Source organism: Patella vulgata, chromosome 8, assembly GCF_932274485.2.
Source record: "Patella vulgata chromosome 8, xgPatVulg1.2, whole genome shotgun sequence".
In the NCBI taxonomy this organism is placed as follows: domain Eukaryota; kingdom Metazoa; phylum Mollusca; class Gastropoda; family Patellidae; genus Patella; species Patella vulgata.
The window spans coordinates 18,246,055-18,259,050 of NC_065886.2; the positions used below are offsets into that span (position 1 = coordinate 18,246,055).

At 32.7% G+C, this 12,996-nt stretch overlaps 2 protein-coding genes across 2 annotated transcripts in view; one reads left to right on the plus strand and one right to left on the minus strand.

The window, feature by feature from the left end:
* Nucleotides 1-1,294: 1,294 nt before the first annotated feature.
* Nucleotides 1,295-11,523, minus strand: LOC126830947 (translation initiation factor eIF-2B subunit epsilon). Its single transcript, XM_050561474.2, has 16 exons — nt 11,206-11,523; nt 10,871-10,995; nt 10,099-10,284; nt 9,550-9,724; nt 9,042-9,197; nt 8,482-8,567; nt 8,149-8,274; nt 7,830-7,930; nt 6,716-6,861; nt 5,694-5,793; nt 4,710-4,949; nt 4,022-4,112; nt 3,504-3,624; nt 2,319-2,399; nt 1,922-2,080; nt 1,295-1,387 (listed from the first exon to the last, which is right to left on the minus strand). Exons 1-16 carry the CDS (start codon nt 11,329-11,331, stop codon nt 1,331-1,333), a joined length of 2,076 nt encoding a protein of 691 aa, XP_050417431.1. The 5' UTR covers nt 11,332-11,523; the 3' UTR covers nt 1,295-1,330.
* Nucleotides 11,524-11,608: 85 nt separating this feature from the next.
* Nucleotides 11,609-12,996, plus strand: part of LOC126830948 (UDP-glucose 6-dehydrogenase) — a 28,956-nt gene continuing 27,568 nt past the window's right edge. The window contains exon 1 of the mRNA XM_050561481.2: nt 11,609-11,679. The gene's annotated coding sequence lies outside the window, so the exon portion shown is untranslated. The remainder of the gene's footprint in view (nt 11,680-12,996) is intronic.

The window sequence follows — 12,996 nt, forward strand, 5'->3', positions numbered from 1 at the left end:
AAAAATTATGACCTCTAAAAATTATGACCTCTATAGGGTCCACAAGCTAAAAACGCGATTTTTCTTACAATCAGGGGCCATAATTCAGGAAGTTACGGTCCGATATGCGCGAATATCGAAAGGAACCGAAATCTTTGGGTTATAAACTTACATTTCAAGTTTCAACAAAATCGGATTAAAATTGTGACCTCTATAGGGTCCACAACCTTGATATACCATATTTTAACGCTATTTGAGAATGAAGGGCGGCCATTTTGTCTGTCAGTTTTGGGTCGATTTGCACGAAATTCGAACTCAGCCGTCCTTAGGATGTAACGGTGATATAATAATACGTTTTTTTTTAAATCGGATAAAAATTAAGACCTCTATAGGGTCCACAAGCTAAAAACGCGATTTTTCGTACAATCAGGGGCCATAATTCAGGAAGTTACGGTCCGATATGCGCGAATATCGAAAGGAACCGAAATCTTTGGGTTATAAACTTACATTTCAAGTTTCAACAAAATCGGATTAAAATTGTGACCTCTATAGGGTCCACAACCTTGATATACCATATTTTAACGCTATTTGAGAATGAAGGGCGGCCATTTTGTCTGTCAATTTTGGTCTGATTTTCACGAAATTCGAACTCAGTCGTCCTTAGGGTGTAACGGTGATATAATAATACGGTTTTTTTTTAAATCGGATAAAAATTATGACCTCTATAGGGTCCACAAGCTAAAAACGCAATTTTTCGTACAATCAGGGGCCATAATTCAGGAAGTTACGGTGCGATATGCGCGAATATCGAAAGGAACCGAGATCTTTGGGTTATAAACTTACATTTCAAGTTTCAACAAAATCGGATGAAAATTGTGACTTCTATAGGGTCCACAAGCTAAAAACGTGATTTTTCGTACAAACAGGGGCCATAATCCATGAAGTTTCGAACCGATAGATGCCTATATCGAAAGCAGCCGAGATCTTTTGGAGATAAACCTATATTTCAAGTTTCGTCAAAATCGGATAAGAATTGTTACCTGTAGAGTGTCCACAAACAATTGTGGACGGACGGATGTCCGGACGGACAGGGGCGACGACAATATACGTCCACATGAAAATGTGGGCGTATAAAAAGCAAATTGCAGAAATGTGTTCTTTAGAGAGATAATAATATTTTCTCAAATTTTAAAGTCTGGTTGATATTTTGGCAGAACTTGGTTGACATCTAAGTAGGTCAGATTACGATGTTGTGTTAAAGAATTAATAACTAATTTTAATAAGATTGGGCTTGGTGAAGATACAAGTAAAACAATTTTGATATTTTTATAGAGAGTTTTATTTTATAACATTAATCATCTGACGATTCCTCTTCTGCATCCTGTAACCACTTTATAAATGGAGCCACCTGAAATTAAAGAATACAGAGATTCAAGCATTGAGCAAACAAAGAATTGCACAACCCAAACCAACCATGTCAATATGGTATCACTTAAAATAATATAAACATTTGTATTCCATTTATGCTAGTGCCTGCACAATATTATGTTGGATTAAATTGAAGTGAAATGGGGTTTAAAGTTACCTCTTTTTTATTAAAAAAGAACTATTTTTTATTTAATTGACCTTGATGGAAACACTTGGTCAAAATAAAGGACTTTGCAATGGTTGAATTGCTGTCAAAAAATTATGTATCACTACGCCATAATGTAAACAGGTTCAGTAAAAGTGAAGTCTATAGCAAAGAATTATATTTATTTATTTATGCATGTAAGAAAGGATTCAGTGATAAATAAAATCTCCTACTCATCTTTTTTGATATCAAAAAATATCAACACTCGTCGATAAAGTATGGCTGAGCCTCGCTTTTTTTTACTTTATCAACTTGTGTTGATATTTTTGGATATCAAAAAAGACGAGTAGAAGTCTCTATATATTGTACCTGTTTTCTGACAGCAGTATGTGACGTTATATTATCAGGATGTGGTTCCTTTTTATACCATTTAAATATAACTTGTTCATCTAACATATCTTCATTATAAAAATAATGAATGATTTTAATCAATGCACTTTTAACCAATTTATTTTCTTCTGAGAATCCCTGAAAATAAGAAATATGTACTTTCAATATTACGGGATTAACATCTACTCAACATAATTTGGTCATTTTAGAACTAACACACTGTTATTTATTCCATTAATTTCCTTATGTGCTTGGTGGTTCTTCAGCAGAAGAATGGAAGAAAAGCAGGTGATCATACTCTTTGGGATGTCAATGGTCTCGTATAATTCTGCTCAATTATCTATTGGATTCAATCTATATAAATATATGTACCAACCTCCAGTGCATTTAAACAATCAAGTTGAGCTTCTGGACTTTTAATATAATTCAATAATAAAGGTTTCTGTGCTGCAAGTTGCTGAAATATAAAGATTTGTCTGTTTTATGTACGAGTAACCTTAAAGATATTTTATTTGCCTTAAACAGCTAAATCGCTAATATTTGGGACCTAGATATTGACACAAATGGGTCGCAGCACATATAATAATGTAATATGAATGTATATAAACTGATTTACAGTCAATTGTTCCCGTTTTTACTCTTAATTTCGAATCAGTTAGGTTGCGCGAAATATGCCAGAAGTCTCAATCGAATGGCAATCTTTAGCATCTGGTTATTCCAGTCTAAACCGGTAGTATTCATTGTGCTTGCTCTCCAGATAATATGGCCATCACCGTTTGACATGACTTGTGGAATATGTCTAGCCTTGTTCTTCGAGTTCCTTATTACAAATGGTGCTGAAGGAAACGCATTATGGTACACGATTCGTCTTAAATATTGGATATCAGAAGCCGATGTTTTCCTGGTACGATCATAACATCAAAGTTGATTTAAATTGCCAAAAAATTCGTGTTTTCAATGTCGAAGACTTTGGATGATATTAAGTTAGAGACTAAGCTACTTTAAACTTATGTGAGTTAAAACTGAGATCTTGGAAAACTGGATAATCACATCAACAATTATGATCCAATAATGATTGAAGTGTTGCTGAAAAATGGAAAACAACGATTTTGTCTTAGTTGTTGGTGGTGAGCGATATCAAACACCGCATTTACAGTGTAAGTTGTTTTTGACAGCATACTGGTACAGCAACATCCCAGTACATATCAGCATCAATCATGAGAATAAAATGAAAAGGTAGAAAACTCGGTCTCCTAGGTTTGGATTTTACATATGTAATTTACATTTTCGTCCAATTTACTTTTATAATTACAATTTTTGGCCGATCCACACTGATGATCTGCAGGGGATGCTCCAAAAATGATGTTTAGCTGTTATTATGCATGGTTAGAATAGTATAAATATGGTATTTAGTTGCTTTGATGTATGGATAGAATAGTATAAATATGATATTTAGCTGTTTTTATGCATGGGTAGAATAGTATAAATATGATTTTATGATCATACCAACCAAAGAAAGAGAAACAATTTTGTACTGTTTATACAGATATGAAAAACTTACTGGTTTAAGTATATTTATAACTTGAGTTGCTTCTATATCTTTTGATATTAGTAAAGGTAAATCAATAACTGCCTTGACAACCATTCTATGTACATCATTAATACATATATTATAGGCATGCCTGAAACAACATAATATTTATAATAGTTTGAATGTGGGAGGTGGGGACACCTGTAAACTGAGGTAATATAGTGAGACATTGGTCGGGATAAATCTGTGACAATAAATCGGGGAAGGAAAATTAGTATGGTGTGCTAAGATTTCTTGTCTGACAGATGATCGCTGATGAGAAATTGGGGTGTCGTGCCTCACACTGTAAGTGATAATTAATATCATTGGTGTGGACAGGTTTTACAGACAAACAGGGGTGAGGAATACTGAATATAAAAGTGCTATTTCAATTGCATCTCAATTTATTGTTTCTAGATACATGTAAGTGGGCTACTTTGGCTAGATTAGGGAATGGCACAACCTGCTGTCAGTTTCATAATGTAATATATTCAGCTGGTTATACTTACTTTAATGAGTTAATCTCTAATATAACATTGTCTTTTCCTATATTCTCTTCTTTAGCTCTTTTTAAAGTGTCAATTAGTTCTGAATAAAACACTGTAAAAATAAAATACACTATAATACAATATGTATCTATATACCTTTTCCGTTAAGTTAATATATTGCTTAGTGTGACCTGATCTGGCTAAATGAGACACCTGTCACCGACTTCAAGACTGATGAATTTCTGTTTCAAAAAATGTCAAATTTAGCCAGAACCAGTCACAATTTTGATCAAATGTGTGGTGGCACTGATGACATGACTACTTCTGTAATGACTTTTCTCCAAAATGTTTTTACTATTAATTAAATTTTTAAAATGAAAACAAAGCATATCGTTTCCTTTCCATTTTTTTCTTCTAAACTGAGGACTCCTAGGGATATTTTAGTAACTCATGGAATATTCTATAGAGATATAGAGATATTGTTTATTGATATGTCAATATATTGTATATACTACCACAACACTGAACAATTGTGTATACATAGTCTTACCAAATAGTTGTTCAACTTTATACATTTCAATGGTAAGAACCAACTCTTCATCCACCAGAGTCTGATGTAACTTTTCTATATAAAGCCACTGTCTATCAACACAATATCCAATAAAATTAATGAGGATGAAGAAGGCAACTAGTAAGATAAATAACTTACTAACTACATCATGTTCATCTACATCTCCAAGTTCAATATCTGCTTCATCCACACCATCATCAACATCTAAATCATCATCACTGTCTGTAGTATATATATCATCATAATCTTCATCATCTGATAATATCTTTAATCCCCATGTATCTTGTATTAATCCATCATCTTCCTCATCATCATCACTACCACAAGATGCTCTATATTCAAACGCTTTACTTTTTGAACCAAATATAGGTGTGACTTCTGTAAAACATAACAATATAATTGTAAACAGTATCATCAAATTCTCCCATCTCTCACTGAAATCGAATCTGAATTATTGTCATCCATGCTTTCCATATAAATTACGCAAAGGTAGAGAAATGGAACTTAATGTCCACTAATGACATTTCAGGACTAACATGGTATATTTTTATTCAATAGTTCGCTTTAGAAGTGGGCAGAAACTAAGACTACTCATGAGGTTAGACAGGTTATCCTTTCTGGAACTGAAAAAAAATGGGGTTTAACATCCTGTTCTGCTCCAACTGGGCTAATGAAGACGAGCATACACCATACAGTGTTCTATGAGGGAAATTTTGCCCAGACAACTCCACTACGGCCTACTCTCATATCGAATTCCAAATGCCAAGGGATCTCTGATACACACGCCTTGGTTTTTCATCCCATCCTAACGACTAGACAGCAGTCCTTGTCAGGCCCTCCATCCTGCACCACTAACATGGGGAAACCACACCTGAAAATCCTGACGAACTTTCTGTCAATACTGGCATCGGAGAAGCTACCTCCAGGCTAGCGAGCCATCGTCTTACTTACTCAGCCACCGTGGCTCCCTCTTTCTGGGACAAGGACAACAGTTCTGCCGAAAGTCAAAATAACAAAGTAGAATTTCAATAAAGTTATTCTCACAACCAGAAACTTTAATATTATAATAGCAATGGTTCTGACAAAATATTCGAAAAACAACAATGTGCTAAAATACAGTACCTGGAATTGGTTCCTCTGTATCAGAATCAAATTCATCTTTCTGTGGTTCTGACATTAACAAAACAAGCTGGGGTAGAACTATATCAGGACCAACTTTCACCTAACAGAACATTATGACAAAAATTAGTTAATCATCAATTATATTAGCCAGAAATTTCTGATCTGTAAAACAATGGTAATATTTATTATCTTTAATTCAACTTTCTTTGAATTGCTGTACATGTAAACAGATGATGAGATCCATGTAGAATATTGAAATATGGTGTTATAAGATTTACCAAATGAGAGAAAATGAAAATGAAATGAATTGGGGTTTAACGTCCTACTGTTCTGCTCCTAAACTGGGTTAATGAAGACGGGACCAAATGAGAGAGAAATGGGGTATAATGACCACTCGATAGATTATTTCAACACTAACATGGTTCAATTTTATTTTAATAATTTGCTTGTGTGTAGGGGTCTATAGGACAGGGGGGAAACCAGAAGACAGTGAGAAAACCCATGAGGTTGGGCAGGCGACCCTACTTGTCACGCATAAGCAGGGAAACGAAACCACACCACTTGACTCAATGACAGATCTAATGTTCTAATGTGCCACCAAACCCCCCTTTAACCAAATGATCCTTAGACAAAACAAACAAAGAAATAGAAACCATCCTCCCATAGCTGATTTTTTAAAACTATTATCTGGCAAGAATTTTGTCTTTGGGCGGCTTTATAATGCAAATTATCAGTTATGTTTAAACGAAATAATCCAAGAATTATTTTCACATGTACCTGAAACACTGACTGTTTTAACCAATAAAACAGATTGCTACGACCTGTGAACAATTTCATTGACTTATATTGATCACTGAGTCTTCGAAAATCAATAGAAAATAGTAGGAACTTCAGATGGCAACATCTTCCATTGGAATAATCGAGTTACAAAGTATTAATATACAGTATAGTCTGAAAGTCTGTAATATTGTGCCTTTAATTGAAGAATGTTAAAATATTGTAGACACTAATGAAAAACTTACATCCCAGGCCAATACACTACCAGTATTAACAGTAGTATTTTTATATACAATAACACCAGAAGCTAAGACTGCTGTATCTATCATACAATGATCTTCTACCTTAACACCATCCCATAAATAACCTCCTTTAATCTTTACATTCTCTCCTGTAATAAATCATGTATACTCGTCCTTATTATATTACATAATATTCTTTAACTAATTCATTCAAGGCATTACATTCATGATAAAAACAGCAGAATCAAGTCATCACGTTTAACATACGCTTCCAAATGGGGTGGCGATATTGATGACAACATTATTTTAGTATATTCAGTGCATGCTCACTCCCGAGTTTGAGAATGCACCCCTATCTCCAAGCTACATACACTCGAACCAGGGATTGAAAACACAACCAAAAGTCAGAGGTGACCATCCAGCTAGGACTCGAAGTGTGACACTCTAGACCAATAGGCCATTCCAACCTGCCAATTAAAGTCCCAACATGTCCTTGAATAAACATAGATTTCTGTCTTGACTGTATCAAGAGTACTAACTATTTATCAAAACAGTCATTTTTATTGTCATCAATTCAAAAGTGGGCGAGTAAATGGTGATTTGAAATTATGGATGAATTGTTTATAAAACATCCATTATTTGTTCTTTTCAAATAAGATGAGAACACTAGTCACAGACTATCGATCAAATACCCCATCTTAAATCATCAGTTCCTCCACATGGTAAAAATTAACAGTTACAATGTACCTATTTGTATCATTTTGTTTTTTTAAGCAGACTGTCAACTTTGTTGTAAGATTATTATCAACTATAAGCAAAGTAAACAGGTAATAAAAGAAAGAAGAAAATGTGCAAATCTCTTTGAATATTATTGGAAAGAATAAATCTCAAAGCACTATGGAAACTTTTCAATGAGACTGATATCCTGAAATTAGGAAATTGAGGGCAACATTTCTCAACTCGCCTTTCTTTATTTACATCTCGCACTACTTTTTACAAAGACCAGTCAAGATTAATTTTATCTTCAACTGCAGTCTGAATCCTTAAGAATAATTACAGTAATGCTGTAGACATGGATTTAACAAACAGAATAAAAAAACTTCCACATTCTACTCACCTATAATACAATTTTTACCAATAACCGAATCAATTATAAATGTGTTACTACCCACTACAGTATTTGACCCTATCACAACATTTTCTTCTAATACACATCCTCTGAAAATATAACACCATTTCAAATAAATCATCACGCAAGTCCATTATTTCATCTAGTATAAATAATTTTACAACTGGCACAACGTTGTCTTTACCATTATTTTGAATAAGTGTATGCCAACATCAAAGAATGACGTCACATCTGTATTTTAAATCCGTATATAATAAAACTAGCTACACCAAACAAATGATACTATTTATTTTTAAAATAAACTCACCTTTCTAAAGAGACATTTTCACTAAGGTAAATATTATGTCGACCATAAGAAATTCTCTGCTTGTCTGTAGATATAAAATTCTGATCTGGTACCATGGGGAATGTCCATCGTCTTATGATGTCTTTACTGAAAAATGAAAGTAAAAAATAAAAAAGTTTATCATCACTAGCCAGCATCTAACTATTCTAACAAGCTTTATTTTATAACAATAAATTTAGTTATAGAACATGGTTCATTACCAATAAGCTGAGGACATTAAATTGTAACAAATATATTTTCAATTAATCTTAATTTTCTGTGTTACAAATCTCTGGACGTATAATGATGGCTTACCTCACAGCATCGTACATCTGTAAATTAGATACTCTAGCTGCATATTCATCTTTTACAACATGTAAATGTATTGTATTACCTAAAATCTATAAAAAAAAAAAGAGAGATATTTATTATCTCTAAAGGGAAGTAACTCTGACAATGTTCCTTACAGTAATATTATCTCCCCTTAGACCACAAATGGCAAAATTAATACTTTTCAATTCATATTTTATTTGATTTATCAATACAAGCCAGGGAATTCTAAATGCTATACGATTTATTTAATTTGCGCTTATTAGAACTAAAGGAAAGTAACTCTTGACAATGTATACTTCTAGAATTTTGTTGAGGATTTATTCTGCTCCCATTTAATAAAATTGAAAGAAGTTTATTTAGTCTTTGTGTGTATGACAGGCGTGAAACAGAGTAGAAACACATTACAAAGTAGTATACCAATTTTTGGATATGGTGGTCATTTAGGGCAGAGATCTATTCTCAAGGAATGAAGTAAATGGATCTCTGTGTGCAGAATGTGTTCCCTACAGTAATATAACAGTGATTGTATATTTTACACAAACCTCTTCATTAATAAGTATTCCTTTAACAAAATCTTCTCTAGTTTGATAATCAAAGTTATCTGTGTATAGCTGAGGTACAAGAGGTGTACATATAGATATCTGACAATCCATTAAATCATAACGTATCTCGACATCTGTATTATCTAACAAGATTTCCTACAATAAAAAAAACCCAAAAAACAAACTGAAATCAAATATTATTTATTAAAAACTGTATCAAATTACTCGACGAAACCTCACTAACAAAAAAAAAACAAATATAACATTCACTAGTGTCAATTATCTGAGAATGGACAAGATGGAAGCTTGATGACTCATATGATGCCTTCCACTACATATAGGAATTTACATTGGTAATGATTTTTCATTAAAAAAAAAACCCCACAGAAATCTATAAATGTGGCTATTAGTTGGTCTAGTTGGTAAATAAATCTTGATGTGAACAACTGAATGTATCACCAATAAGAACGTCCACATTAGCTAATGAAATATATGAAATGTTTCTTACCACTGGCATGTCTAGTCGTTTTTCTTGTCTAGTTTTTTGATAGTGAAGAACTTGTTCTGATTGTGTAGATACAGCCAGAACTACATCATCTTCAGGACACCTGGTCGAATGACCAATGGGAGCTTTTTTATAAATCATCGTCATCAGAGATGATTTATCTTTTTCTCTTCTCTTCCTAAAAACACAAACAGTGAAAATTAATTTAATAATAGCAGGAGAAACTTTTATTGTCTAACTAAGAGAATATAATGTTGATCATAAAATTGATGATGCTGATAGTGAAGTGCTTCAACAATAAAAGAGACATGGTGCTATTAAAAATTCAAAGTTTCTGTTATTAATTGCACCAATATCAAATTAAACTAGGCATTATTTTCATTCTGAGTCTTCAGTTAGTCACTCTATTAACATCTAAAACCATGTTTTGGAAAAGTGTATTCTGGGTCCATGACGATAGAATTGTATAACATTTGACCTTGATTAGGCAACTAATCAGATGTTTTAGAATTTTAATAATCTGGCCAGTAACACATATCTTGGTCTACTTACTTGTGTATTGCCATGATATCTTGTACAGCAATGTTTGAAACAACATCGCCAGTAATCAAGATAAAATCACTTCTGATAAGAGCTTTAGAATCGATTTCACGTAATGCATCTCCCACTGATAAACAACCATCTGATAACACAGGTGTTACTGTCATCGTAGAACTTGCTTCGCTCCATTTTGAATTTCTGCAATATAAAAGTGAAATTCATGACTATTATACATATTTTATGTGTATAAACATGAATAAATTTTTTAAAGTTGGAAAGAAAACATACACGTATGGCAAATTAACAGTCCAACTAGTGTTGTGGGGTTAATAAAATATCTGACAGCAGTGTTTCCAACTGTTTATAAAATAACTGACAGCAGTGTTTCCAACTATTATACATATTTTATGTGTATAAACATGAACAAATTTTTTAAAGTTGGAAACAAAATATACACGTACGTATGGCAAATCAACAGTCCAACTAGTGTTGTGGGGTTAATAAAATATCTGACAGCAGTGTTTCCAACTGTTTATAAAATAACTGACAGTAGTGTTTCAAACTTTTAGAAAATATCTGCCAACAGTGTTTCTGAATGTTTAGAAAACATCCGACAAGTGTTTCAAATTGTAATATAATCTTTTGTTGTGTGTGGTGATGTCATCCTTCACTTACTAATAATTAATTAGCAACTATCAAGTCAGAAAACATCAAAGTTGAATGGTTTAATTTATCTTTTAAATTTTTTGACTTTGTACAGAAACAGCATATGGTGTTTACCTACTTTAAATGAGTTCTGATTTGGTCTGCTAGATGACAACAGACAACAAAAACTTCTTGTATACCAGCAGCTGCCAGGAAATTCAAAGTATAATCTATCACTGGTACATTGACTAGAGGTAACAATGCCTGAAAAATTATAAATTAGGGAAATAGCAATTAATAAATTTGACACATGTACAAAAAATTCACAAATAATAGTGGGGTTTTGGGTACCGGTACCTAAATTCAGGAATTACAAGAAAATATTATAAACTGTCAAGATTATTTTCAGTAGCCTAGTCAGAAGAGTTTATTGCTAATAATAGTTTATTTCTAGATCCATTATTTCCATATTACCCTTGGTTTTTTCTGTGTTAAAGGACCAAATCTAATATTAAAGCTATCGGCTATAACAACAGCTTGTAAAACATCTTCTTGTTTCAAATCTTCCCCACGCTGACTTGTTTTTGTTTTAGGAGCCATCTTCGAGCTTGCTTTCTGACGAAATAGTCTGATTACTAATGATATAGGGGTGTGTGACCATTACAATATGTAATATGTAGCCTACAGGTACAGTTTATGTCCTTCTGGATATAAAGGATCGTATTTTTTTTTTAAAAAAAAAAGAAGTATGTTCCTTATATTGCATTAGAACGGATGCTGTTATAAGTTTGAGAATTTATCGACTAAATTTATTTCACCCTTTTTACGAAATGGTACAGGCCTGCCCAAGCTACCGGGAGGATAACTCTTCTTACAATTCCGGTAATGGGAAAGTGTGACGTTTTCATTCTGACAAGTGGTTCCTGATAATTCTGGTGCCAAATATTGGTAAGTTTTGACTATCAGGCAGAATATGAAAAAAACTGTAATAGATGACGTAGATATAATTCAACTACTATTAAACTTCTGTTTTTTTTTATTTTGATGTCAGATCATAGATCTATTTGTCAGAGATCTCGACTCTACTTCCAGTTTTCATTCATTACTGTTGCCAAGCTCAGTAATAATAACACTCATATACGATTTTATTCGATAAACAGTCTTTCAATGGGCCTAGTGAACAGCATGCAAACAATATGAAAGCAATACATTAAATAACAAATTAATAAATGAACTGTAATGTTTCACTGGATAATTTAAACTAAAGGGGGTAAACCTCTACTAGTACTAACAACTAAATATTTTCCATAATATTCGAAATTAAAAACACAAATAAAAATTCAATATTGATCCATTTCAATCAATATTGATATTATTTTACCGTGAAAATATGGGATCCTAATATCCAATATTGTAGACACAATGAATATTTTATAATCAGTACACAAGTCTTAATTGCATTCTAATTCTATGGTTTCGGATGTCATTTGTAATGAACAAAGAAAAAAACATCCTACAAGACTACAAGACATGGCTGATTCACAAACGACAAAATGATAATAAAAAAAAACGTGCAGAATGGACTAAGCTGGCATAAATAAATGACTGTTGTTCAATTTGGACTGTTCAGATATTTCACTGAACATAATTGGTTAGAAATTACAATATCTTTTTTTAAAAAATTAAATAGAAATAACTTTATACACATTCACATTACATTAATATGTGCTTTTAGACCCATTTTCGACTACTTTAGTGTTCCAAAGAATGGAGCCACATTCCCTTTAAATATTTATTATATTGATATTATAAATATAGATTGTGAATGCAGTACATATTCAGATAACATTTATATTGTTATAGTTATAATGTGTTTCAATAGATATTTTACCTCATGGTCAATATAACAAATAGTTTTATATAATTCTGTAAATTTATAGAGTGAGTACCAGTAGCCTATGTCTAATGAATAAATTAATATTGGGATAGATAATTAGATACGGTTCCCAGTAAAACAGAAAGGGATTGCATGATCTACATTCAGCCTTCAATATAGAACCCTGACCCTGTGTGAACTTAATCTTAGGGTTTTAATGCCAATTTTATGAATGAATGAATGAAATAGGGTTAAATGTCCTACTTTTCTGCACGTACCAGGCTAATGAAGACAGGCATAGACTAAACATGTAAGGTGTGCTTTGAATCTTTTTATCCAACCCGAATGACTGGGCACTTTCCATGCCACGCCCTCTGGAAAATCGCAAG